Raw genomic sequence first — 27,873 nt, forward strand, 5'->3', positions numbered from 1 at the left:
ATTATATGACTGTACTGTGATTATTTCACCAAGCCCCTAACGATGAACTTAGGTTGGCCTAATTTTTAAAAAATCTTCATTGCATATCCTTAAGGTAAATATTCACATCCACAGTCTTCCCCTTGGGATAGATTTCCAGAAGGGGAATCCTGGAGTAAAAAGTACACATCTTTTTAAAGCTCTCTACTGTGATACTTGAGAAATCCTGGCTGGCCTTCCCCTGTTCCCAAGATGTTGTCGTGACTTCCTCCCTCCTACCTCCCAGCCTGCCTGATGCCCTCCAACCATCCATCCATCAGTAAGCTCAGGAAAGACAAGGTCCTTCTTCCCCAAGCTGAAACCACACTTCATTGGCTCAGCCTGCCTGGCAGAACCTTGAAAAGATCGGTGCCCCCAGCTGGGCGCCCCTAGTTTGCTTCCTCGCAGACCTGGGCCTGCGCTTTCTTTCCAGCCTTAAAGTCTCTCACAGGCCGCGTGGAAACTGAGCATGGAAACTGCTGAGGCTGCACTGCGTGGGAAGGAGCCCGGCAGCGGTGTGGAGGACCTAGCAGGCCTTTGGTGCCCAGCGGTGTGATCAGGGCCAGGAGGGTAGGCTCTTAGGGTGCTGGATGAGGGACAAGGCTGCATGGCCTCGGGGCAGCTGGGGCAGGAAGGGAGCCACTAACAGAACCTTCCGTGTCGCGTGGGCCTGCGCGCAGGATGTGCACCGCTTCCTGTTTGCGCAGCCCAGGCATCGAGCGGAGCTCACACTCTAACCGCAGAGCCTTCAAAGGCAGCCACCTAACCAGGCTGCCTGAGAAAAGGCAGTGTGTGTGTGTGTGTGTGTGTGTGTGTGTGTTACCTCCTAGAGAAGTACAGCTTTCAGGACAGAAGTGAGTGAAGGTTTTCAGCCCCGCCCTTCTTCTATCTCCTTTTCGTATCTGTTTCCTCTGGTCAGCAGACCTTGTACTGAGTGAGCGTCCATGGCTCCCTCATCCCGACTTGGCCTTCCCTCAACTTTTCTCTCCTAGCAGATTGTCCTGGCCCATTAGGTCAGGCTCCAGCTAGCTAAATGGTCCTAAACACGCTTTTAATGGGTTTCCCCTCTGGGCAACATTTGCATTTTATAGGTTGTATTCCAGATACACAGAGCCCTCAGCTAAAGAAGTGATGCAGGTCAGTAGTTCACTGAACAAAGCCACCTCAAACTTCATAATGGGCTGGCATACAGAATCTGGGAGTTAACTGTAGGCAGAGCCTGTGCTAGGCACCTTGAAAAGATGTGTGATAAATAGCTGTCAAGGTCCTTTGCACCTGGGAGCTTGCATACTAGGTGGGCAGCAAGCCTACATTTGCCTAGTACTTGTTCTTTGCCAAGCACTACATTAATCCCACCACAACCCCCTGAGCTAAGTACAGTTGTCCCTTATTGTCTGAGGGTGATTGGTTCCAGGACTCACCTCCCCTGCAGATACCAAAATCTGCAGATGCTCAAGTCCCTTAGCTGGTCCCCCGTATCTTCCGGTTCAGCATCCGAGGATATAGAGGGCCAACTGTAGTTTAAATTGGGATTATTATTGCAAAGACGTGCCCAGTATAAATCTGGGGCAGGAGAGCCTTGATTTAGCAGCAATATTGCAGTTGTGTGTGTGTATGTGTGTGTGTTGGGGGTGTTCTACTGAAAGTGAGATCCATCTGAACCCTCAGAGGGTAGACACAGGGCTGCCAAAGACACAAAGGTCATCATAGGCTGCATTCATATAAAGAAACCCCCACGTGAGCCCCCCAAAAGATCCTAATTTAGTGTTAAGTTCATAGCTGGGATATTGGGCTCAGAGGGACCTTGACATGTGTGAAAGCATCCCTTACTCTCTGAATGGCTACAGTGCTGATTTGAGAGAGTGAGAGTTTGAATAGTGAGGGGTACCTATATTTGGAAAAACTTCCCGAATGATTCTTATTCTCACCTGTCCCTGCCCCCCACCCCCACACATCCAGTTGAAAATAATAACACTACGTAGCAGGCAGTAGGCTTTACAACAATCCTATGAAGCAGGCACCATTGTTATCCCCATTTTCCAGAGAACAAGGTGACGCTTATAGGGGTTCAGCAAACAGTGTAAGACACAACTAGGAAGTGGTAGGAGCTGAGTTTTAAACACAGGTCTGGTCTTGGTCCACAGCCCATGCTATTAACCACTAGGCTCAAGTGCCTCTGATGCAGACTTCCTGAGAGAGAAGGTGAGAGAATTGGTACCCTACACTGGTCACGTGCCAGACTAGGTGCCACAGGGCCATCTTGAAGCAGGCCTAGTGCGGAATGAAGAGGATGGGATGGGTGTCTGGAAGTTACATCATATGCACAACAACTGGCTAGCTAGGGCTGATTAAGTGATGACTTATAGCAGAGTTCTTGTCAATCGGGAAACTCTGAGTGTAAACTGATGTAGTCACCTACCTGTAGTATTTGGTCTAGAGGGTTGGGTGGGAAAGCAAGTTGACTTCAAACAGCTTTCGTGTATGGGAGGAAGATGTGTTCCGGGTTGCTAGGAATGGTAGGGAACAGATAAATAAAAGGTTTGCATTAATTCCAAGGAAGACATTTTTAATATTCAGATCATACCAGCTCAACCCTGGTAAATAGTGATCATCCTGTCTCCAGAAATGTTCAAGCAGAGACCACATAGTCTCTTGAAAATACTTGGGCATTTCCAAGGTGAAGTTAATAGCCTGACCTGATTTCATGGTGATAATCATTTTTTTTTTAATTAAAGTTTATTGGGGTGACAATTGTTAGTAAAGTTACATAGATTTCAGGTGTACAATTCTGTATTACATCATCTATAAATCCCATTGTGTGTTCACCACCCAGAGACAGTTCTCCTTCCATCACCATGGTGATAATCTTAGGCAAGGAGGATGAAAAAAGCAAAAGCGGATGAAAAACACCAAAAGAATGGTGTTTGCTTGGAGAGGCAAGCAAGGGATCCAGGTGAAAAGCATCCATTCCTCATGCACACAGAGAGTACACACAGAGCCTGCAGCTCTGGGGACACTGGGGAGACCCTGGTAACAGGGTCTGATGGGAGGGAGAGACGGTTATCTCTGAATTTGTGATAAGTTCCTTTTTTTAAATTAGAGTTTATTGGGGTGACAATTGTTTAGTAAAGTTACATAGGCTTCAGTGCGATAAGTTCTTGGTTTAAAAACAAAGCAAAACAATAAAAAAACACCTTCAGGTAGCTGTGGCAGTTACCATCAGAAGAGGCTAAGTTTTGGTTTGCAGATAAAAACTCGCTGGAGGCCCTTTCTATGGGAGACTGGGAGGGACTAGGCTGCTTTGCCTAGGCCTCTGTCCCAAGGTTACAAGGACAAATGTTGCTCAACAGTCTAGGGGATAATTGTCGAGGACTCTAGGGAAAGAGAAGAGCAGGAGAAGACCTCACAGAGATGGAGTCAGGTACAACTGGAATTAAATTGCCATACATCACCTACTGGCTATATGACTTTGGGCAAGTAACCTTGGGCAATGAGCTCTAGTGAAGACAGTACCAGTGATAATGTGAGCCTTGCTTGGGGAGGAGGAATGGTGTCTATGTGTGTGTGTGTGTGTGTGTGTGTGTGTGTAAGTAACCAGAGTTACCCAGATGACCTATACAGCGAGAGCAGTCTCAGCCTAGTGCCGTGTTCATGGAAAGTGCTTGGTACCTGGTAGGTGACTACATCAGTTTACACTCGGAGTTTCTTCTTTTGCCTTGACACTTGTTTCTACATCTCATCCGGGCTCCATCTGAATCTTCTGCATGACCCTCTGGCCTTGTGTCTCTACCTTGTCAAGGGCAGCGTCCCCCCAGCCCAAGCTATTCTAGAACACAGGAGGTGTGATATGCAAGAGGGTCTAGAACTAGTTATGTGGGACTGCTGGGAGGGAAATTAGCTTTTCAGCTTCATGGCCTTGCCATGGACCACTGAGGCTTTCTCAACTACCTATTTTACACTACCCGCTCAGTTCCTGTTTCACAAAGAAACAAGGAAGTGAGAAGATGGGTGGCCTCAGGGCAAGGGCTGGCTGGGCAGGGTTGGAGAGCGCCTCCCACTCCCAACTGAGACAGCCTTGGAGGGCAGGGTTGGATAGAGAGGGAGGGAACAGTTTCTATTAAATCTTTCATATTTCTATTTTTTTTTCTTTTGAACCAAGAGTGCCCAATCACTGATTTGAGGAAGTGACCAGTGACTTGGTAAAATTCACTGCTGACGTGGTTTATCTCGGTGAAGAGTAGCCACCTTGCCCCTTCTGTGGTCCCAGCTCATGAAGACCTGGAGCCAGCTGGCTGGCACATGAGAGGACTGGCTTAATAATAATTTTTTAAATGAGCCACTTAGACTCTTTGTGTATGTATGTATGTATGTATGTATGTATCTTTCATCTTACCCATGCTCTTTCCTATTCCAAAAAGGATTTAAAGCATTAAGAAATGTATCTCAATGTCATCATCACCACAGTTGTCACAGCTGTGTGACCTCACACAGCTCTCTTTGGGCCCTAGTTTGTTTATCAGAGGCAATAAGAGAGTGACAGAAGCACCCACTGAAAGTGAGGGAGGAGCCAGCACATAGTCAGTCCTAGCTCTGGTCCCAACAGGCAATGTGACCTTGGACAAGTCCCTTCCTATTTCGGGGCTGCTGTTGATGTTTCCTCATCATACACTGAAGGGACTGGATCCACTTTTTGTTTGTTTGTTTGGTCATGGAGCTGCTAGTCAGGACTGGCTATAGAATTTGCGAGGCCTGGTGTAAAATGAAAATGTGGGGCCCCTTGTTCAAAAATTATTAAGAAATTCAAGATGGTGACAGCAGAGCATTAAATTAAGAGCAGGCCCTTCTAAGCACCGGACGTTGTGTGACTGCACAGGTAGATGACCCATGAAGCTGGCCCAGCAACTGCTTCTAATAAAATTTGATGGGAAGCCCACATGGGCTGCTTTTGGCTTGAGTGCTTTCCATGGCAGCTTGCGGCATTTCTGAAGAAGCTTGGGCTCTAGGGAGCAGAGCTGGAAAAACACAAATTAGATACTTGCTCAAAAGTCTGTCTAGTTTTGACAATTTATATATAAAATTTGCGTCCCAATCCTTTTCCTTACCTACCTCCAAAGGTAAGGCAAGGGATGAAGTCATGCATGCCCAACAAATAGCATTGTCATCTCTTGCCTGTACGGCTTCCTGTTTTATAGAGTGCTGTCATGTCCGGATTTTCCGGGCCTCTCACTGTAACCTCATGAGGCAGGTGGTACACGTTGTTTATAGGAAGGATAACTGAAGACCAGAGAGGTGAAGGGACTTGCCCAAGGGCACATAGCTGACACAGCCTGGACTAGAGCCCTAGAATCCTAACTCTTAGGAACAGGGGATTTTCCACATGGTTCACTCCACAGTGGCAATCAGCAGGCAAAGAGAGGTTTAGTAAGCCCCTCCACCAGCCTCAAGAAAAAGGACCAGAGCCCAAGGGGGCATTTATTTATCTTCAGTTCATAGTGATGTCTCAAATGCCCCTGCATAGGTTAGCCCCTCTGTATGTACCCTGGATGTTTCCCTGCCCAAACCAGAGTGAAGCTCTTGAAGCAGGATGGTCAGTGTTCCGGCTATCTGGGGCCCAGGAAGGGAGGAGTGGGGGGGTGTGTTGCAGCACCCAGCCCCGCTGCAGCCATGCTTCCGGAGGCGGGGGTTGTCAATCTCAAGATGATGGATTGGAAGCAGCAGTTACTTTATGGGGAGGAGATGAGGTGGAGCCCTTGGTCTTACACTGAAGGGAGGAAAGGGGAATGTGTGAGCCACCATGGGCTGAAAGGCCTGTGAGTGGGTCTTGCACCCAGGGCCCTCTTGCTGCCCATGGCCTGCCAGAACCATAGGAGCAAGTGTCAGGACCCAAAGATAAAGGCTTGGGCAGGAAGGCCCTGGGGAAACAGTATAGTGTAGAGAACATCAGTTGGATCTGAGTCTTAGCTCACCAGCAGTGTGATCCTGGTTGAGCCTTAGTTTTCTCATCTGTAAAATGGTGCAAACCATACCACTTGTCCTTTTCTGAGAGTGAGTTCTAGAGTCATCTGACTGGTTTGAATCCTGCTTTTTTCATTTCCTTGATGAGTGACCTTGAGCGAGTTGGTTAATCTCTATGAGCCTCTCTTGTAAAATGGGAACAATAAAAGTTCCTTTTCATAGGTTGTGGGGATTAAGTGAGAAAATGCAATAATTACACTTAAACATTAAAAGGCTAGATCTCACATTTAGTGTTCTTACCACAATAAAATAAAATAAAAATTAAAAAGAATGCACGTAAAGCACAGTGTCTGGTACATATGAAACACTTAGTAAATGGTAGTGATGATGATGATGATGATGATGACAATGGTGGTGGTGCCTTTAATTTTATTATTAGTAGCTATCTTTGTAGGGTGAGCATGTGAGGGAGCAATGACTCAGCCAACAGAGGCCCACTGTTGGGTGCTAGAGGCTCTCCGTGAGGATGGCTCAGAGCTGGGGCCTTTGGATGTGAGCATCAGTGGTGATAACTGTCACAGGTCACCCTTTCACTTGGCAGTCTAGGCCTGGTGCTCCCAGGCTGAGGGACACCTCTGCCTGGTGCCTTTGTCCAGCACTCTGCCCCAGAGACTTGGTTCTCTCCAACTCCTAACTGTGCTCCTCTGAGCAAAGGTGGTGGCCCCAACTTCCCTGGACCACATTTGACAAGTCCCCCAGTGTGAAGCTCCCCCACCCCCGTCCCCTCCACAAGGCTCCATGACCTTTAACACAGGAGGTGGTTGGCCGGGCATGGCATGTATATGAATACAGGAACACTCACACACGTACATGTACGCGTGCTTACAGGCACATTCTCAAGGACATGTGCTCCCCAACTGAGCTTCTGGGAGCCTCACATCCCTGCCCCCATCTCATCCTCTCCCCGCCCTCCCCCACCACAAAAGCCACAGGTAACAGCAGTCCCCAGCAACACGGCAGACACAATGCAAAACCCAGGGGCAGTCTTCATTGCCAGGCTGTTTTAAGCATCGAGCAGGATGTGAGCCCAGGTGGCTAACGGCTGGGTTGGCTGGAGAAAACTTCCGCCTCCCCCAACAAAAGCGGGCTCAGTGAACCAAGAGGGGGCTGGGAGGTAGGCTAAGGGATTCTGCATGTACCAAAGGGCAAAAGAGCTGGACTGCCAGCCCATTCTGGTCTCACCATATACCAACCAAACACTGTGTGTCCTTGGGCATGTCCCACCCCATCTGAAGCTCAGTTTTCTTATCTGTAAAGTGGGGAAACCAGACACTAGCCACACAGGTCATCCAATGATGCTGGAGGGTTTGTCACTGTGACTGCACTTTGGAAAGTTAAAAGGGCTCCTACATGTTATGAAATATGGGACAGTGACTCAGCATCAATGCTCAGGCTGTTCCCAAGTTCAAGTAGGGCCGTATTTCAGAGGACTCCCTGCAGTCCCTCCTACCCCATGGCCAAATTCATATGGATTAACTCCCTATCTTGTCATTTGGCATGGAGCCCACACAGGGTTTAGAAGCAATGGGCTCACGTGTTGGGTGCGGGGGCTGGTGTATGTGCCCTTTCTCTGGCTGGCCTCCCTGATCTGGGGTGGCAGTATGCAACCAGACTGCTCAGCCACCCTCCCCCTCCCTCGACAGGCACAACAGGGAACCTGGAGGCAATCTTTTTCCTTCAGCCCAAGGGCAGCAGCCAGGAGTCCATTACAGGGCCAGGGATAGATAGGTGTGGCCAGAGGCAGCCTCAAGGGCATGGGGAGACCAGGGAGTCAGGAGCCAGTGTGGGTGGGAACAGCTCTGATTATATCCATCAGGTGGTAATAGGGTGGGGCTCTCCCAGGGCCATGGAGTCCTTGGGGATAAGACACTGCCCTATAATGTTTTTTTTTTTTGTGTGTGTGTGTGTGTGTGGGGTGGGGGCAGTAGCAACAGGTTCTGCCAGGTTATAGTTTAGGCCTACTGGGCTCACAGGAGGAAAGGAACTACTTGGCTCTCCTATCCTGGGGCTGGGGGTTAGGAACCGAGAGTGAGGTGTACAAGCTCAGAGGGGGCCTGCCTAGGGCCAAGAAGCCCTGCTTCCCTGGGGCTTGGTCCTGGAGAAGGAGACTGAGGGCAAAGGTTTCCAAGCAATGGGCCAGCAGAAGCTCTTGGGGCATGGGTGCTGCAGGGTGAGGGGAGCTGAGCGAGAAGGTCAGCAGGGGAGTCCTGGGCCCCTAGACATTCCAGTTGAGGATGGCAAGGGTAGAGACTGCCAACACAGAGGCCAAGGAGGTGGTGCATGGGGCCCTGGAGGACAGGGGCTCTGTTTGTTTCTGCAACCACTCGAACTCCTCCAGTAGCTGGCGCTGCTGCAGCTCAGGGCCCACCTTCTCTCGGATGGTCTGGTAGTAGTGGTTCAGGTACTGGAGCTACAAAGGGTAGGAGGGGTAAGGGTTTCCTCAGGGTGAGCTGCCAAGAAGTGAGGTCTTAGTGCCATCCAGTCCCCTGCTGTGGTAGTCCAGCTGCCCACCTTGGCCCAGGTACCCATAGGTATCTCATAGATACCCATAAGTTCCCAGCCATCATCAAGCGACAGGCATTCTCCAGCGCTTTTCAGAGGCAGTGTGCCACAGTAGCTGTTTAATGTCATAATCACTTTCATGGAATGGGGGTGGGAAGTGGGTGTCAGGCCCAGGAAGGAGAGTGAGTAGGGCAGGCATTATTGTACCATTTTACAGAAGAGGGGCCTGTGGCCCAGAGAGGGGAAGGGATTGATGGCGGAGTCCAGAGACCCAGTCTCAGACTCCCCAAGAGTTTACTACCTGGGGTTGGGCATGCTGGTCTGATGGGATTTCTAGAAGCTCCGGGATCTCTGGTGAGCAGAAGAGGAATACCCCAGTGTGTGCCTACAGGTGCCACCAGTGTGAACCCTCCCAGCTGAAGGGAAGGGGCAGAAGGTCTTGGGGTAGGGTGAGCAGAGGAAAGAGAGGCCCAGGGTGGAAGAGAAGGCAGGCAGTGGTTCAGAGGCTGCAGGCTAGACGGTGCTGAGGGGCACTCACCTGCTCTGGGGACAGCAGGCTGATATCAATGAGGTTCCGGTCATAGGGCACCAAGGACACCACATCAAAGGTCAGGTAGGTCCCTGGGTACTGAGAAGCCACAGGGTAGGTGGGAAAGCAGGAAGTGAGCAAGGAAGAGCTAGGCTGAAGGAAAGGCTACAACATTCTATCCAGAAGCCATGGGCACAGGGAACTGATCTTGTCAAACCCAAGACTCAGGGGAGGCCTGAGCCTCCCACAATGCCCTTGGCCACCCCCCTTTCTATCACTTAGCACCCTGTATTTGGTGCTTCCCTCCTGATTCCTAAATTTAGGCTTGGGTCTGTATTTCTCCAAGTGTGGGCATTCACACAGCACATAGTAGGGAGCTTGTTAAATGTGTAGATTCTAGGGCCCAACACACAGACCACTGGAGTGAGAATCTCTAGGGCAGGGCAGGGAACCTACATTTAAATAACTTTCAGATAAGTATTAGGTTTTTATATCTATCTGTCTATCTGTCTATCTATTTATCTACCTACTTAATCTGTATCTATATCTCCATCATTTATCTATCTATCTATCTATTTATCTATCTATCTATCTATCTATCTATCTATCTATCTATCTATCTATCTATTTCTAACTACATATCTATCGATGGATCTATCTATAGAGATAAGTACAAAAAAGAAAAAATAGCCCACAATTCTCATCTCCCAGACAGCTCTTGCATGTGTGTGCTTAGGAAATTCAAACTACAAAAATATACCCAATAAAAATTGAAAGTCTCTTCCCTGACCACATTCCTTCCTGAAAAAATTTTAGGTATGTACAGTATATATTATATATGTAGATATTTTAAAAATTCATGCAAAATGGATCCTATCATACACTTTTCTGCACATTCTCTCCCTTTCCCCACCTCAATAGTGACCTAGGAGAGCACTCCATATTAGCACAGGGAAATGCACCTCGTTCTTTTTAAGGCTGCACAAGGGTCTATAGTATGCGGATGATGATTTATTTAACTAGTGATGGATATTTAGGCTGTTTCCACTTTTTAAACTATTACTATGAATGCTATAATCAACATCATTGTGTATAAATGTCTTGGTGAACTTTTGGGACTATATCCAGAAGGCATATATCTGGCAGAGGGAAAGATGAAACAAAAAGTACAGGCATTTTTAACAGGAATTTCAATATTGTCAAACTGCCCTCCACTAAGTTTGTACCAATTTGTACTTCTCCCAGCAGTGTTTGGGAGTGCCTGTTTCCCCACAAACTCACCAGCACTGTGTATCACCAAAGTCTCTCATTTTTGCCAATCGGATAGGTGAACCATGGTATTCTATTGTTGTTTTGATTTGTATTTCTTTATGAATTGCATCTTTTCACGTTTATGGACCATCTATCTGTGTTGATCTTATTAAGTTGCCTCTTCATGTCCTTTGTCTTTTTCTGTTTTCCCTATTTTTATCTTAGTGATTTGTAAAAGCTCGTGGTACAAAGAAGGACGTTTACCCTTTCTTTGACATATGTGCTGTACTTGTCATACATCTTTTGACTATTTAAGGTATTGTTTCCATATAGTCTTTTAAAAAGATCTTAGTCAGAATTATCAATCTTTTTCTTCATGGCTTCTGGGTCTTGCATAGAAAGGTCCTTTTCCACCCTAAGATTATAAATGAATTCACATAGGTTTTCTTCTAGATCTTTTATGATTTCACATTTAAACCTTGATCCATTTGGTATTTTATTTTGGTGTAATAATGAAGTTCTTTAGTTTAATCTCCACCCCCAAATGATTAGCCATTTGTTCCCCCGTCCATTTATTAAACAATCTGTCTCTTCTTTACTGTTTTGAAATGCCAGCTTTATTATAAACTAAATTCCCATTTTATTTAGGATCTATTTCTGGGCTACCTCTTCTGTTCCACTGTTACTTCTGTCTCTCCCATTTCCAATGTTACAGTGTTTTAGTTATGGTAGCTTCATAGCACACACTAATATTTGAGAGGGCTAGTTTCCCTTATTGCTCTTTTTTTTTCTGGAATTTTCCTAGCTCTGTAGCTATCTTTACATGTTTATTATTTTTTTTACATGTTTATTTTTACAAATAAACTTTATTATCATTTTGTGAAGTTATAAAAGCATCCAGTTAGCACCGTTGAAATTGAATTTATAGATTAATTTAGGGAGAAATGGCATCATAATTTTGAGGTTTCTTTTCAGAGAGCACCACTTACTTAGCTCTTTTTTATGTCCTTTAGTACATGTTTTCTCCATGTATGTCTTTTAAAGTTTGTATATAGGTATTTTATCTTGTTGGTTGCTATTATATGGAATCTTTACTTCTAACAAGCTCCCTTGGTGCTTATTATGTGTTCTGAAAACCAATGATTTAGGGCAGGAATATTGACTCATTTGGTCTGGAGTGGGACCTGGGTATTAGCATTAAAAAAAAAAAAAAAAGCTCTCCAGATGATTCTAATATTCTAATGTGCAAATAGGTTTGAGAAAATCTGATTTATGGAATTTTTCTGGAGCTAAGGAAGACTCCAAATAAACTCTTGTCCACACATTCTCCTTTGACCTTTTACCCTCCTCCCACCCACACACAGCCCAAAGTCACTGCCATGCTGTCCAAACCTCTAGCCCATCTTGGTGGCACTTTACCTTGGTCTTTGCTTCTACCACGACGGCCACATCTTCAAGACGGATCCCAAATTCTCTGTCGTGATAGTAACCAGGTTCTGGGAGGCACAGAGTTGCTGGTTGCATTAAGCAGGGTGGGGGGACTTGAGCCTGGACTTCCTGTATCAATTGAGTAGTGGCTACAGGGTACAACTGCCTAGCTGCCCTTGGCTGGTGGCTGGGACAGACTCACCACTTGTTAGATGCTCGTTGATAACCCAGTGGCAACCAGCCAGGCTTCAATTCCCTCACCCTCCCTTCTAGTCCAGCGGGAAAGATTTCAGGGTGCACTTGGGTCCTGGAGGTACTCCCATCTCCCTGTGTGCCACTGTCCTGTTACTCCAGCATTTGATTGGAGACTTTAGAGCTTGGATGTACAGCTGGGAACAAACTCCCAAGGGCAAAATGAGGGTATGGGCTGCAGGTGGCCTGGGGTTAGGGTGGGATAATAATCCATTTAGGGCTGGGAGTGGGGAGGTGAGGGAGGGCAGCAGTGGAAGCTGGGTGTGCCTATGCCTGTCATATTTCATAGACTGCAATCCTGGGCTGGTCTTGGGGTAGGGAGTGGTGGAGGAGCCCGAGAGTCATACCGATGGAAGTGAACATGCCCTTGCCCATGGTAATGCTGCTGGACTGGAATCCTACTGGCCCTGGAAAGGGAGATGTAGGCACAATATCAGCTTTCCTATACTTACCAGCTTGGAAACTGGCAGGCTCAGGGGAATAGCAGGTAAGTGGGGGTCCCTGGGCATCTCTAGCAGCACTTGTCCACCACATCATTGTCCACCTGGGGCTGGTACAGACCAGATTGGCTCTGGCTTTTATTTCTGCAGGGTCTATGCCAGTCAGCCCTAGGCATTGACCCTGCTCCTCTCTCTGGGGCCCTCCCAGTTGCCAGGCAGGCAGCAGGAGTGGCCAGATGCCAGCATTTCTCACTTACCTCACAGAGCATCACCTCTCACCAGTTGGGTAACCTTAGGTGGGTCACTGCCTCTCTGAGGGTCTCGGTCATTCCCATAACTGTGAAAGGCTCTACCACCTTCAGAAGAGAGGGGATCCCGGGGGAGTGTTGAGGAGATACCTACACTCGTGCACACTTAGGAAGTTGCCAATGCCATGGCCTGTCCCATGACCATAATTGAGTCCAACATCCCACAGGGCTCTGCGGGCAAAGGCTTCCATTGCTAGTCCTGGAAGAGAGATGGCCCCAATCAGGTGGCTGGACCCCAGACTATTTGCCTTGCTCCTTCTTGATCTCTCATTTCAGAGCCAACCACCAGGACTGTGCCTATGAAGAGGGATTTCTGAGAGTGCACTGCCTCCAGCACACCTTACATTGTACCCATTACCCAGACTGACAATGACTCTAATACAATTTCTCCCCATCTGTCAAGACACCTACCTTCAGGAATCCTCCCATTACTGCCACAGCCCATAATAACTTCCCCCACCTCTGAGCTACCCTTAGATTAGGAGTCAGGAGACCTGGGTTCAAGGCCTGGCTCGCCTGCTAGCCCTCTGTGTAACCTTGGGCAAATCACTTTCTCTCTCTGGTCTGGATTTTCCTATATATACAATGTATGGGATGATGCTCTGGGTCCAGCTTGGTCTCCGAAACCTACCTGATGTAGCAGCAGGAAAGACAAGTCTGGACAGATCGATATTTCCTATCAACACGCGGGTATATGCCTCCTGATGGGGAGAGGGAGAAGTAATGTGGTACACAAGAGGGGAAGCCTGGGCATTTCCAGCTGCTTGGCCTGTGTACACACAGGTGTGTGGGCCCTGGTCTGTGAGGGATACTGGGGGGAGGTGTATGCTCATGTGTGGTCACCCAGGTTCTGGAAGAAGGCCAGAGGAGGCTGAGGCGGACCTGTCCAAAGCTGGGGCTTAGTCCAGGTACTTCTCTTTGGCTGGCTCACAGTGATGCTTGTAGATGGCGGTGAGCTAAGGCTGTGACAGCAGGAGCTTGGGAGACAAATTCCCTGGGCTGGAATCCTGACTTGGTCACCTAAAAACTCTGAGACCTTGAGCAAGCAACTTTAATGTCTCTGCACCTCACTTTTCTCGTCTCTAATGTGACAATCCCAGTACCAGCTCATAATGTTGCTGGGAGGAGTAGGTAGACTCATGCAGCTAAGGTGCTCCAAACAGAGTAAATGCCCAAAGGGAGGTCAGTGCCCTTATTATCAATATTATGACCATCCTTTAGTTTTCTTAAGGCATTAACTTTAGGTTGGAATCTGATAATCTGGCAGGTCAGCCTTGCTTGGTTGGGGCTGCTAACTTGTGGAAAGAGGAAGGAAGGTGGGCTGACAGAAACGCCTTCTCCTGGTCACTCCCTGTGGTGATGTGTGTTAGCCCTCTTGTCATCTCAGGCACAACAATCTTGGGCAGCAAACTCAACCCGCTAAACTATGAGCTCCTGGAGGCCTGACCAGTGTTGTTTTTTCTCTGTTTTCAGCATAATGTCTGAGCTGCAGACCAGTGCACATAGGTGAGGTCTCAGCCTCTATACTAGGTGGACCAGCCCTCACTGCTTCCTGAGAACTTCCAGCTCCTTTCCACTTCTGAGACTTTGCTTGTGCCATTTCTCCTCTTGGAATGCCTTTTTTTCTTCCTTTCTGTTGCGCACGGGGCTAGGCACACAGATAGCACCAAAAAATATTCATTGATTTACTGAAATGGGATGATGATAAACTTGGGCACATCTAAAGGGATGCCATTCACTTCATGGTTCTGTACTAATTTCAATGAGAGCACACAGGTGGTAAGATTGTGGAGTTCTGTTGGTAGCCTGAAACATCTCTGGAGAAGTAGCTAGAAGGACTGGGTTTTCTGATACTAACTTACTGTGTGACCATGGGCAAACTATTTAACCTCTTAGGGCCTCAGTTTTAGCCTCTGTAAAATTAAAGGGCTCTTAGTGGAGTGATTTCTTGTGTCCCTTAAATGAGGGTAGGTAGGTGTAATCTGGATCCAAAACTTACCTTTTGGAAAGCAGAGGGGGTGCCCCAGTGGACTGTTCTGGTAATATCTGTGGTTCCGTCCCTGTGGAAAAAGAAAACCAACATATGCAGCTCTGCTGAATACCTGGGGGTAGGGATCATGGTGATGTGTTTCCTGTGTGCTTTCCACTGGGGTTTGAGCAGCAGGGATGGAATGGCGGTGGGGAGGGGGGTGAAAGGAAGAAAACGGCTGCCATCATCAAAAGCCCATCTTCAGCATCTATGTGTGAAGAAGCTCTGCAAAGCTATCAAGTTCAAATCATTATGTTGTCAGGCAATCCTGATTCCCCACAAGGTATCCACCTCCACGCCCCCTACCATTTTGGCTGTTTGCAAACCTGGGTTTGTTTGGGTCAGACTGGCTCTAAAAGCAAGGCTTGTTCCAGGCTTTCTGAGAAGTAGGAGGGATTGTCCCCTTTTTACAGATGGGGAAACTGAGGTCCAGAGAAATCATAACACTCACACATTGAGATAATTATTTACCATCTATATAACACTTTGGGCAGCTCCCTGGGAAAGGTGGTAGAGCAGATCTCATTATCCCCATTTCACAGATGAGGCAATTGAGGCCAGGAGGCCATCTCCCTCTCTGAGCCTCAGTAAAACCAGGCCTGCAGCAAGCACTCACTCTCCACAGTTCTCTCCATTGTAAACATGGATCTGACGAAGAAATTTGTTCAGAGTCCCAATAAACTGAAGCCAGAAGCCAAAACCTCTGACTCCCAACCACCCGCTGCAACTGTTCCCCTAGGATGGCCCATGTGGTCACCTCCCTACCCCAGATAGGGGAGGGGGAAGATAAATGGTCCCAGGGCCCTGGGAACCCCTCCTTGGGAGCATGTCACAGGACGTGGCAGGCTTTTTTAGGAGAGAAGAGGAAGTGAGGTGACCATTTCACCGGCCTCGCCCTGCTCTGAGTGTGCCCCAATCCAGCAACGCCCCACAAATTCACTTCCCCTTTGCACATTGGCCGTCTTTAGTACACACAGAGACACAATTGCGACTAGGAAAGGCTGCCAGGCTGAGTGCCTGCTGCGCTGGCTTCCAGAGCTGTACTTGGAACATGCAGAATGCCTTTGTCATTAGCGCATTCACCATTTCCACAGTATAGAGGATGGCAAACTGTTTGAAACTACTCCTTACTCCTCCATCAGTTCCGACACCCCTTCCTTCCCCAACTCCAAGCTTCCCACAGTCCACTTGCTTCCTGGATGAGAAGGGAAAATATTCCAGCAATTCTCAGCTCAGCTCCTGAGTGAATGATTGGTCACATATTTGGAAGGAATTGGGTTAGCCTATTTTGCATGGCCATCACATCTGGGTGTTCATGTTGTGCACTGCATAAGGGTAACACATCTAAAGGGATGCTATTCACTTCATGGTTCTGTACTAATTTCAATGAGAGCACACAGGTGGACACAGGGATTGTGGAGTCCTGGTGCAGGGGGAGAGTACCCTCTTACATAGGAGAGTGCCTTACACATGGTTGTGCATGCACTTAGAAGAACATGCACACATATCTACTCAGAGACACATACCTATGCTAATGGGTGTACCCTGTCTCAACTGTGCTCTGGGTGTCCTCTGACATTGCTTCTCTTACCTGCCTATTGCTTTTGGAGGTCTGGTCCTGCCCCCACCCCCAACCTGATATGATTACCTCACCCATACAGTGGCGGTGGGAAGGGGGCTGAGGAGGATGCATGGTGCTGATAGAGTATGGGCCATGTCCAGTGTGTGCCTGAGTGAGTGACAATATAGGTGTAGTGTTTGTACAGCTAGGTAGGGCTGTTAAGCATGGCTGTTCAGACTGTGTAATAATATGTAGGCTTATAAACATTTTATTTGAGCAAGGGGAGTCTTTTACTGATTCTCACTGAGGTGTTGCATGGGCAGCCCCACTGTTTTGGTCTCTGTGTGTTTCCCACTGTGCAGAGATCCCCCTCCTCCCAAGTGTAAAAGTGGGAAGGATGCTCAGGCTCAATCAATGCAGGCCTCTTCTTTCTCAGATGAGGAATCTATGCCCAGGAAGGGACAGCTTTGGCCAGTTCTTGGCTGGCCCCAGGGTGTTTGGGCTGAGACAGTTGGGCCAGGATGGGGTAGAAGCTACGTACCAGTATTGTCCCCCAGAATCCACCAGGTACATTTCATCTGAGGATAGCTTGCGGTGATGCTCCTTGGTTGGGCTGAGAAGGGGAGAGATGTTGAGAAAAGGAGCAGCCTAACCCTGCATTGGGTGGGGTGGGGATTCTGAGTGAAAACAGAGGAACACCCCCTACCCCTGGAGGTTGGGCTTCCAGGCTGATTCCTTTGGGGAAGTCATTATCTCCCAAAGGGCCCTGGGAGAATACTCAGCTTCTATCACTAATGTCCTCAGCATGCATCTGTTTATCTTGCACTTCACAAGCAAGGCCCTGGTCCCCAAGGAGGAGAGAAAGGAAAGAGCCCAGAACGTGGGAGCTGGGAGAACCTTAGAGAGCACCCAGTGCAGCCACCTTCTTTTACATAAGGAGAAACAGGCCTGCAGAGGCCAAGGAGCTTGCATGAGGCCATGTGGTAAAGCTGGCACAGAGCTGGGCCTGGACCCCGATGCTTAGTCCACTGCTTTTTCTCTAACTTCTGCTGCATCTAGAGTAGAGAGCCCTGAGAAGCCAGGGAACAGGAAGGAAGGATACCTGAGGGTAGGGATGGAGAACAAGATTTGTTAGGGCCAAGGAGCTCCTATACTGCTATTCTCTAATGGGGAGAAAGGGCTGGGCCAAGGCACCTGAAGGCTTTGGAGATGCCGGGGATGGAATTCTGGGATAGGCCAGGCCGGCCCATGGAGGGTGTCTGATTTCTGCCTGCTGTGCCCATTCAAGGCAGAGGCATCTGGTCAGCTTGGTCCCACAAGTTTCATCAGGCAGGTCTGCAGGTGTTTGTTTTCTGTGGTGCCAAACATCTGGCCAGCCTACATTTGGGCCTGCCTTAGTTGGTTTAGGCTGAGTGAACGGGCCTTTCTCCTTATGCACTTGTGAACTTTAAGAATTAACTAACATAACTGACAGGATGCCAAAGAAAAACATCCAGCAGCAGCCCTGCCTCCCTTGCAGATCCCTCAGCCCTGAACGCTCACAAAGCCCCAGCCTCTTAGGGGAAAAATTGCTCAGGCCTTTTAATTCCAAAGAAACTTCCAAGCCCCAACTGAACTCCACTCCCCACCCACAGGCCCCACAGTGCTAAACGCTTCAAAACTTAAATATGGACTCAGGTCCCAGAGCACTCCCTCCTCCACACCCTCTCTCCCTACACATACACTGGGATCCTCCCACAGAGCCCTAGAAAATTGTTTCTCCTGAAGTACCTGTAGTGGGCCAGGGCAGCGTTCAGACCACTAGCAGAGATGGTTTGGAAACTGGGTCCAGAGGAAAACTTTTCCTCTCTGCAAAGTACAAGGCAGGAATGAGCTCATGGGCTGGGCTGTGCCCAGAATACCTAACAAGGGCAAATGAAGGTCATGGCTGCCTCTACTTCAGCCAGACTCTCCCAGCCCCACCTCCTAGTTCCATCCTCCCAAGCCCCGACATGCCACTTGTAGATCACTCAAGGTTAGAGAAGGAGGGACTGTAGATACAGGTCATTCTCTTTCCACATCCATTTTACAGATGGGGAAACCAAGGTCTGTATGACTCACAGTGTATTCGTGGTAAAACAAGAGTGAAGAAATTTAGCTCCCTGTATTTAAAAACTCCTCCAGCGCTGGAGCAGCATCCTGCACCTCAAATCTACAATTTGCCCATGGCCTGGGCCAAACGTGCCCTCAGGAAACTCCCCTCCTCAATTTGATATCCTCAAGTGGTACAGGCGCCAACAGGCCTGAGTCAGCCTCCCCCAGGGAGAACGGGCCCATGCCTGAAGCAGACACGAGGGGGCGCAGTTGCATTGTTGCCTTTGAAGTTTTAGGGGCTGGAGAATATCATCCAACACCCCCTGCCTAGCTCCGGGACTACTCAAGAATCTGTTACTTCTTGCTCCAGAGAGGCACCCCCCATACAAAGAGGGTCTTCCTTCTCTCTAAGTAAGGAGACCAAGTCCCCTTTCCTGTCCCCACCCCACATGAAAAGGTAGCCAAAAAGGAGCCGTAGTCCTTCACCCTCGGAACTTATCCAGCAGCTCTGCCCCTGAGAACTCGTCCACTGTGCCTTTGGGGACGTTCTTCTCCAGCCAGACCAAGTAGCGGATCATGGGCACAGCATCCCGCACCTGGAGTGAGGCAAGCAGAGAAGCCCGCTGAGGAACAGTCTCCGACAGGGCTCAGGCATGACAAGATCAGCTGAGCTTTAAGAATCCGAGGGTGTCATGGGTTATTGGATGATATTAAGGGATTCTTGTTAATGTTTATTTATATGATCACAGTGTGGTGATGTTTTGAAAAGAGTCTTTATCTTTCAGAGATACTGATGTGTTGTCAGAAGAAAAGATATAATACCTGGGATTTGCTTTAAGTTCACATAGCAGCAGAGGGTAGGGAGTGGAGGTAATGAATGTGGGCTTTCAGACTAAATGGGATTGGCCATGACTTGATGACAATTGAAGCTGGGTAGTGGCACATGGGGGTCATTATGCTATTTTCTCCACCTTTATATATGTTTAAAATTTTCCATACGAAAGTTTTCTAAAATGAGGTGCTTTATCCTTATTTTAACAGGACTATGCAAAAGAGAGAGTAATTCTCTTGCCAGGGTGATGAAATCATTACAGCAAACACTTATTTAACACTTGGATTGTGCCACGTGGTGCTCAAAGCAATACATATATCATTAATATAAGAATTATCAGAGGGTAAAGGGGGTGGGGAGTGGGAGATGAGGGTAAGGGGGATCAAATATATGGTGATGGAAGGAGAACTGACTCTGGGTGGTGAACACACAATGGGATTTATAGATGATGTAATACAGAATTGTACACCTGAAATCTATGTAATTTTACTAACAATTGTCACCCCAATAAAAAAAGAATTATATATATAATAATATTTTATATAAAATTATAGATTTATATAATTAAAATGATTATTACATATTTACATAAGTATATATTTATATGTCTATACACATTATATGTATGTAAATGTATATACATGCATATATATAATATATGATTATATATTGATTATACATTGTAATAAACATAGTCAAAATATTTCAACATATATTAATCATTTATGAATATTTATTATATACAGTTGGTCCTCTGTATGCACAGGTTGCATATCCAGGGATTCAACCAATCACGGGTCAAAAGTTTTAGAAATGCTTCCAAAAAACTGAAGAAGAGACAGTACTCCCTAATTCATTTTATGAGGCCAACGTTACCCTGATACCAAAACCTGGTAAGGACAACACAAAAAAAGAAAACTACAAACCAATTTCTCTGATGAACACAGATGCAAAAATCCTAAACAAAATTCTAGCAAATCGAATACAACAATGCATTACAAAGACTATTCATCATGACCAAGTGGGGTTCATCCAAGGGGCACAAGGATGGTTCAACATTCGCAAATCCATCAATGTGATACATCATGTAAACAAAATAAAGGACAAAATTCATATGATTATATCAATTGATGCAGAAGAAGCATTTGACAAGATACGACATCCATTTATGATTAACACTTAATAAAATAGGTATAGAAGGAAAATACCTTAACATAATAAAGGCCATATATGACAAGCCCTCAGCTAATCTCATATTTAATGGTGAAAAACTGAAGCCCTTTGCTCTACATTCAGGAACACGACAGGGCTGTCCCCTATCACCTCTGCTTTTCAACATAGTGTTGGAAGTCTTTGCCAGAGAAATCAGGCAAGAGAAAGACATAAAAGGCATCCAAATTGGGAATGAAGAATCAAATTGTCACTCTTTGCAAATGACATGATGCTATATATAGAAAACCCTAAAGACTCCACCAAAAAGCTATTAGAAACAATCAACGAATACAGTAATGTAGCTGACTACGAAATCAATGTACAAAAGTCCATTGCATTCCTATATACTAACAATGAAATCTCAGAAAAAGAAATACAAAAAACAATTCCTTTTGCAACTGCAGCAAAAAGAATAAAATACGTAGGAATAAACTTAACCAAGGATGTGAAAGACCTATATGCTGAAAACTATAAGACATTTTTAAAACAAATTGAAGAAGACACAAAGAAACGGAAAGACATTCCGTGCTTATGGATTGGAAGAATCAACATAGTTAAAATGGCCATATTACCCAAAGCAATATACAGATTTAATGCAATCCCCATCAAAATCCCAATGGCATTTTTTAAAGAAATAGAACAAAATATCGTCAGATTTGTTTGGAACCACAAAAGACCCCGAATAGCCAAAGCGATCTTAAGAAAAAAACACACTGCTGGTGGTAGCACACTCCCTGACTGTAGCTTGTACTACAGGGCTACAGTAATCAAAACAGCATGGTATTGGCAGAGAAACAGACACGTAGACCAATGGAATAGAATTGAGAACCCAGAAATAAAACCACATAAATATGGACAGATAACTTTTGACAAAGAAGCAAAAAACCTATAATGGAGAAAAGACAGCCTCTTCAATAAATGGTGCTGGCAGAATTGGAAAGCCACCTTCAAAGAATGAAACTGGACTGCTATCTGTCACCAGGTACCAAAATTAATTCAAAATGGATCAAAGACTTAAGCATAAGACCTGACACAATAAACTGCATAGAAGAAAACATAGGTACTAAACCTATGGACCTTGGGTTCAAAGAGCATTTTATGAATTTGACTCCAAAGGCAAGGGAAGTAAAAGCAAAAATAAATGAATGGGACTATATCAAACTTAAAAGCTTCTGTATAGCAAAAGAAATCATCGACAAACTAAAGAGGCAACCAACTGAATGGGAGAAGATTTTTGCAAACAGTGCCTCCGATAAGGGACTAATATCCAAAATATACAAGGAACTCATGAAACTCAACAACAACAAAAAACAAACAACCCAATTGAAAAATGGGCAGAGGACCTGAAGAGACATTTCTCCAAAGAGGACATACAAATGGCAAATAGACATATGAAAAAATGCTCAACATCACTAATCATCAGAGAAATGCAAATAACAACCACAATGAGATATCACCTCACCCCAGTCAGAATGGTTATCATCAACAAGACAAATAGTACAAGTGTTGGAGAAAAAGGAACCCTCATACACTGTTGGTGGGAATGCAGACTGGTGCAGCTGCTATGGGAGGCAGTGTGGGGGTTCCTCAAAAAATTATGAATAGAATTACTATAAGACCCAGCAATCCCTCTCCTGGGTATCTACCCAAAAAATCTGAAAACATTTATCCATAAAGACACATGTGCTCCAATGTTCATTGCAGCTTTATTTACAGTGGCCAAAACATGGAAACAACCAAAATGTCCTTCGATAGATGAATGGATAAAGAAGTTGTTCTATATATACACAATGGAATACTATTCAGCAGTAAGAAAAGATGACATAGGACCATTTGTGACAACATGGATGGATCTTGAGAGTATGATGCTAAGCGAAGTAAGTCAGACAGAAAAAGTGGAGAACCATATGATTTCACTGATATGTGGTATATAAACCCAAAACAACAAAAGAACGAGATAAACAATGAGAAACAAAAACTCATAGACACAGACAATAGTTTAGTGGTTACCAGAGGGTAAGGGGGAGAGGGGGGTGGGAGATGAGGGTAAGGGGGATCAAATATATGGTAATGGAAGGAGAACTGACTCTGGGTGGTGAACACACAATGGATTTATAGATGATGTAATACAGAATTGTACACCTGAAATCTATGTAATTTTACTAACAATTGTCACCCCAATAAATTAATAATAAATTAAAAAAAAAGTATTAGAACAAATTCAGAAAGTTCATCTCTAAATTGATGAGACAAGTAAAGAGTTAATAGGAGTAGGCTTGTGGGCTAACAGGAGTGAGCTTAAACATCAATCGCTTGGCCCTAACTCCCCTGGCTAGCACTGCACCTACAAGCTGACAAGCACCTTACATCCATCATAGGTGAGAACAGAACAGTTCCCAATCGTTGCAAGCTAACATCCATCGTACCGTGTTTCCCCGAAAATAAGACCTAACAGGAAAATAAGCCCTAGCATGATTTTTCAGGAGGACATCCCCTGAACATAAGCTCTAATGGGTCTTTTGAAGCAAACCTTAATATAAGACCCTGTTATTTTCTGGGAAACACGGTAGATGGGAACAGGACTGTTCCCAGGAGAAGACAATTGTAATGGCAGTGCCTCCCTGCAAGATGACAAGCACCCTACATCCTGCTTAGAAAAATATAAAACCCCAGCACTCCTTCTCATTGGTGCAGCTGTCCCCCATCGGACTCTTCCCTGGCACAACTCCATTTGCCAGTATCTCTATCTTATCCCTCTGTCTCTGCCGCTCGCCCTCTCAAACTGCCCTGGCAAAACTTCTGCCAGTTCCCAACAGAACTCTCTCCCTTTTTAACTTTCAATAAATCTTTTGTCTGGATACTCTAGTAGAGTCTCATAAATTATTTTACATTCTGTGAATGACCAGGTTAATTCTACGGCAAGATATAAACAATACATTATAATCACTATTTATACCACGTTTACATTTCATTGAGTATTATAAGTAATCTAGAAATGATTTAAAGTATACGGAGGATGTGCATAGGTTATATGCAAATACCACACCATTTTACATAAGAGATCTGAAGATTTTGGTGTCCGAGGGGGTCCTGGAACCAATACCCTGTGGATACTGAGGGACAACTGTATTATTAATATTGTAATGTTATATGTGTCTTATATATTGTATAATATATATTTATTTACTTAATCCTCAAGACAACCCTGTGCTATAGATTACTATTATGATCCTCATTTTACATATGAGGTAACAGGGAGGTGAAGTGACTTGCCCAAGGTCACCCATCTAGGAGATGAATGGAGGAGCTGGGGCTTGATCTCAGACACCCTAGCTCCAGGTAGGGTGCTTTGAACCAATGTACCATGCTGGGAGTATGGAAGTAAAGCACAGGTAGGTACCCAGGATTTCTGTGTCCACTTCTCTGTTTCATTGAGGGGGCTTTTCAGGCTCTTCCTGCAGGGTTTCCTTTCTAACCCATCAGACCAGGAGCTCCAAAAAGGCCTACCCATGGACTTACATGGCTGGCCCTGAGGAGGGCCTGTTCCTTATTGTTTTTCACCGCCTTGGTCACCATCACTGGGGAGTAGGTGTCTGCTACGAGTTTCTCCTGTCAAGGGCGGAGAGGAAGAGGTTTGTGAACCCTCTCCAGGGCACAGCAGTGTTTGAAAAGGATTAGTAGGAAAGCCTGGCTGAGGGGAGACTTGCTGGTTCCTATGGTGGTGTGGGGACAGAGCCCCAAAAAGCAGTTTCCAGTCTCTCGGCCTCACATAGAAAGGTGCTGGCTCAGGTAGTAGATACCATCAGCTGTGATCAAATGGCCATCAGCTGTGGCTAGTTGGCCGTCAGCTGTAACCAGTGAGCCATTGGGCACTAATATAACTGCCGTGGCTAGGCTAGGAAAGAAAATGGGAGCTAGCAAGAAGATGGTGGCTGGCAAGCGTGGATTGTAGTTAGCACGGCCGAGTGCGGGCTGCAGATTGCAGAGAAGTGGACAGCAGGTTGCAGACAGTGTGGCTCCTGCTTCCTGTGTCTCCAACCCAGCTGCCAGCAAGACTATAGTGGTATGACTCCCCTACCTATGGCTCTCTGGGTGTTCCTTTTTGGCCTAGCCATATCCTGCGTTCTTGTGTGGGGAGCGGGACCAGAGACCCCGCATGACACCCTGCACGACAGGTGGCAATGACCTTTCCTTGTGTGATATCTGGTTGTACAAGTCTTTCCTAGTCTTCCAAGCCCAGCTTAACCTTCTTCCTTTCCTTCCTCCATTCCTTCCTGCCCCTGGATCCCACCGGTGCTCTGAGACGGATAAGAGCTTGGCCCCAGCCAGTTGATGGGCTGTTCTGACAGTGTGAGTTTCCTGCACATGTCATACCATTTGCCATTTACTGAGCACTCGGTTTTACATGCACTATCTCCTCTAAAGCTCCTCAGAGCAACTCCTCTGAGGTCTGGATTCTTATCACCATTTACAGGTGAGAAAACAAAGGCCCAGCTTGGCTAAGTCAGTTGTCTAAGGTTGTTGCACAGCCATTTTGGGGCAGAGCCAGGACTCAGTCCCAGGTTTGGCAACCTCAAAGCCTCTGCTTTAACAGGCTGTACTCCCTTTAGCTTCCTTGACAATCTCTGAGCTCTCCGTGGACAGACATCTGGCTTCTTCATCCTTCTCTTCCCAGGGAGGCCTAGAAGGGGATTCACTGCACCATTGTCAACTGAACAACTTCCTGAATGGCTGAGGAGCTGTGGCCCCACTTTAGGTGAGACTTACCAGGGCTAGAGTGGGGGCAGTGCCTGGCCTGGGCTGGGGCATGGCAAACCCACCTTGGGTATCACTTTGTAGAGCCCATACATAGTGTAGCTGGTCCCAATCCAGATCCTCACAGCTCCTGTGGCATAGGTTTGGACACTGTCACGGACTTGGCTGTAATCTTCAAGTTGCACACACATGGAGCCTGTGCAGTTGGAGTTCAGATAGTGCAGGGTCTCGGAGTTAAAGCGACTCTTGTTTACAAATAATCTGGGTGGGGAGGCAAGATTGAAAAGGTCCTGAGGGTATCTAAGGACAATCAAAGGACCAGAGGCCCTTTGTTGCTGGAGGTCAGGGAGCTGAGCAGACCTGATTTGGAGTAAGTGGTACCAGGTGTCAAGATGTCAGGAAAAGTTCCAAGCTTGTGGGAAGGCTGCACATTGAGACAGGGTAAGTGGTGCCTCAGTGAGAGGTGGAAATTGGAGGAAGTCTGCCATAGCAAGCCAAGGAAAAGCCATACCTGATGGAGGAGTCCGTGAGCAGTGTGTAGGAATAGAAGAAGGGGTTATAAGGGATGTCACTACTGCGAAGATTGAAGAGCCCTGGAGAAGAGGATTGATGGAGGCTATTTATGAGACTGAGCTGCGTGAGACCAGCCCATCTGACACCTTTGCCCCACTGTTTGCTTTGGCCGCCCCAAAATTGAAAGCAGCACACCTGCTTCATCTACCTTTGCATGTTTCTTAGTCGTTGGGTGGGTGGGGGTGTCTTTGTGGCATGGATGAGAGCTATGGACCCTTTCTCTCAAAAAATGCAGATAGTTTCAATGGGTTCCCAGATTATCTGAAAATAGGTACACTGGGTGTGTGAGTGCCCTGGCCAGACTGCTGGGGGGTATTTGCTGGGTCTCTTCCCTTTCATGAGACTGAAGCCTTTGCTGCTGTGGTCAGGCCATCCCTCTGGTGGCCTGGGGCCTGGGGGCTGGCCCAGCTTGCCCTGGGCTTCCTGGTTGCCTTTTTTGGCAGACATGATCTCCTGTCCCCTCCCTTCTTAGTTCTCACAGGACATGGCCACAGAGCTCACAGAACTGGTGGGTACCTGGTGGTTGGGGAGGATTCCTGCACTGCAGGGCCCAGGAAGCTTGGGGGCTAGGGAGACCCAGGTGCCTACATGTACTCACAGGCTGTCTCATCAAGCGCCGATAGAAGCACAGCAGTTGGGGCCTTGTGATGCTTCTGCATCTGGCTACGGATGCTAGATACTTTCTCCTGCCAGGTGCTCCCTAGAAGAAAAGAAGCCCAAAGAAAGCATAAGTGACATACCTTGTCTTTGACACTCTGTTCCTGAGAGTGCTCCCTTAGGGCAATAGTTTTTCTTTAAAAGCACTGGAACTCTTTGTTTGAACAAACTCTTACTTGTGTAATCGTTAGGGTCATGGGCTCTGGACCCAGACTATCTGGGTTCAAATCCTAGCTCTGTCATTACTAGCTGGGTGACCTTGGACAAATTAGTTAGCACCTCTGTGTCTTAGTTTGCACATGTGTAAAATGAGAATGGATCATAATGACAGTATCTACTTCAATAGGGTTGTTGTGGGGAATCAAATGAATTAACATTTGTAATGCACATAGGATGGTGTCTTGGAGTATAGTAAGTCTGGTATAACTTTCTGATCAACAAATATGCATGCAGAACAGAGATCAGGAAAGCAGCCCTAGCTGAAGGGAAAAGGGATAGGGCTGGGTCATGTTTAAGCCTCTTCTCTGCAGTAACCCCAGTGCTTAATAAGCCACAGATCTGGGCAAAGCACTTCATGTACATTATTGTTTTAATTCTTCTTGGCCTTTTTTACAGAGAAGGAAATTGAATCTTAGGGAAGGCAAAGTGACCTACCTGGGGTCTTATAGCTGACAAAAGGTGGAGCTGAAATTTGAACCCAGGTTTGTTTAACTACATGGCTCACACTCTTAATCTGTATAGATACTGGACTATCTTGGTGACATTGTCAGTCTCCAAACCTGTCCTTAAACTCAGTGTCGCAGAGCTGCCCTTTCTGGGATGCTTGTATCCTGGTCCTAGGACTTTAGTTGCCATCTTTTATTCCTGCTCCCTGTAATGCATGTAGAGTCTACCTCTAGGCAGGGCTAGGAATTTATAGGCAGAAATTAAGAGTCCTAGCTGGGCTCAGAGATTAGCATAAATAACTTAATGTCATTAAAAAGCACTTTATGTCAGGTAAAATGATTCAACAAGAAGCAAATCTTTGGATATGATACACTTTTAGGTTTATTTTATTTTACTGTGATAAAATACACATACCACAAAATGTATCATTTTAACCATTTTAAAGTGCACAATTCAGTGGCTTTAAGAACATTCACAAGATCATGCAGCTACCAAGACTATCTAATTCCATAACATTTTCATCATCCCCAAAGGAAACCCTGTAGCCCTTAAACAGTCACTCCCTATTCCCGCCTTCCTCCAGACCTTGGAAACCACTAATCTGCTTTCGGTCTTAATGGATTTGCCTCTGCTGGAAATTTCATACAAATGGAATTACACAATCTGAGGCCTTCTTGACTGGCTTCTTCCACTTTGAATTATGTTTTCAAGGTTTATGGATATGATACATTTTTGAGACAGCTAATGAAAGCAAATTTACATTGTCTGATAC

At 46.3% G+C, this 27,873-nt stretch overlaps 1 protein-coding gene across 8 annotated transcripts in view; it reads right to left on the minus strand.

The window, feature by feature from the left end:
• XPNPEP2 (X-prolyl aminopeptidase 2) overlaps nucleotides 1–27,873 on the minus strand; it is a 42,621-nt gene that overhangs the window by 1,683 nt on the left and 13,065 nt on the right. The window contains exons 8-22 of one of the 8 annotated variants that reach the window (XM_033108115.1): nucleotides 26,377–26,478; nucleotides 25,717–25,798; nucleotides 25,271–25,466; nucleotides 23,970–24,059; nucleotides 18,893–19,002; nucleotides 18,104–18,181; nucleotides 16,875–16,946; nucleotides 14,743–14,803; nucleotides 13,375–13,444; nucleotides 12,838–12,942; nucleotides 12,343–12,402; nucleotides 11,735–11,829; nucleotides 9,074–9,163; nucleotides 2,438–2,525; nucleotides 1,440–1,532 (exon numbers count right to left, since the gene is read on the minus strand). In XM_033108115.1, coding sequence (XP_032964006.1) covers nucleotides 1,480–1,532; nucleotides 2,438–2,525; nucleotides 9,074–9,163; nucleotides 11,735–11,829; nucleotides 12,343–12,402; nucleotides 12,838–12,942; nucleotides 13,375–13,444; nucleotides 14,743–14,803; nucleotides 16,875–16,946; nucleotides 18,104–18,181; nucleotides 18,893–19,002; nucleotides 23,970–24,059; nucleotides 25,271–25,466; nucleotides 25,717–25,798; nucleotides 26,377–26,478 — 1,352 coding nt within the window. In that variant the 3' untranslated portion in view covers nucleotides 1,440–1,479. The other 7 variants (XR_004423201.1, XM_033108096.1, XM_033108077.1 and 4 more) reach the window with 7 other exon arrangements.

The sequence above is a fragment of the Rhinolophus ferrumequinum genome, chromosome X, assembly GCF_004115265.2.
Source record: "Rhinolophus ferrumequinum isolate MPI-CBG mRhiFer1 chromosome X, mRhiFer1_v1.p, whole genome shotgun sequence".
Lineage (NCBI taxonomy): Eukaryota > Metazoa > Chordata > Mammalia > Chiroptera > Rhinolophidae > Rhinolophus > Rhinolophus ferrumequinum.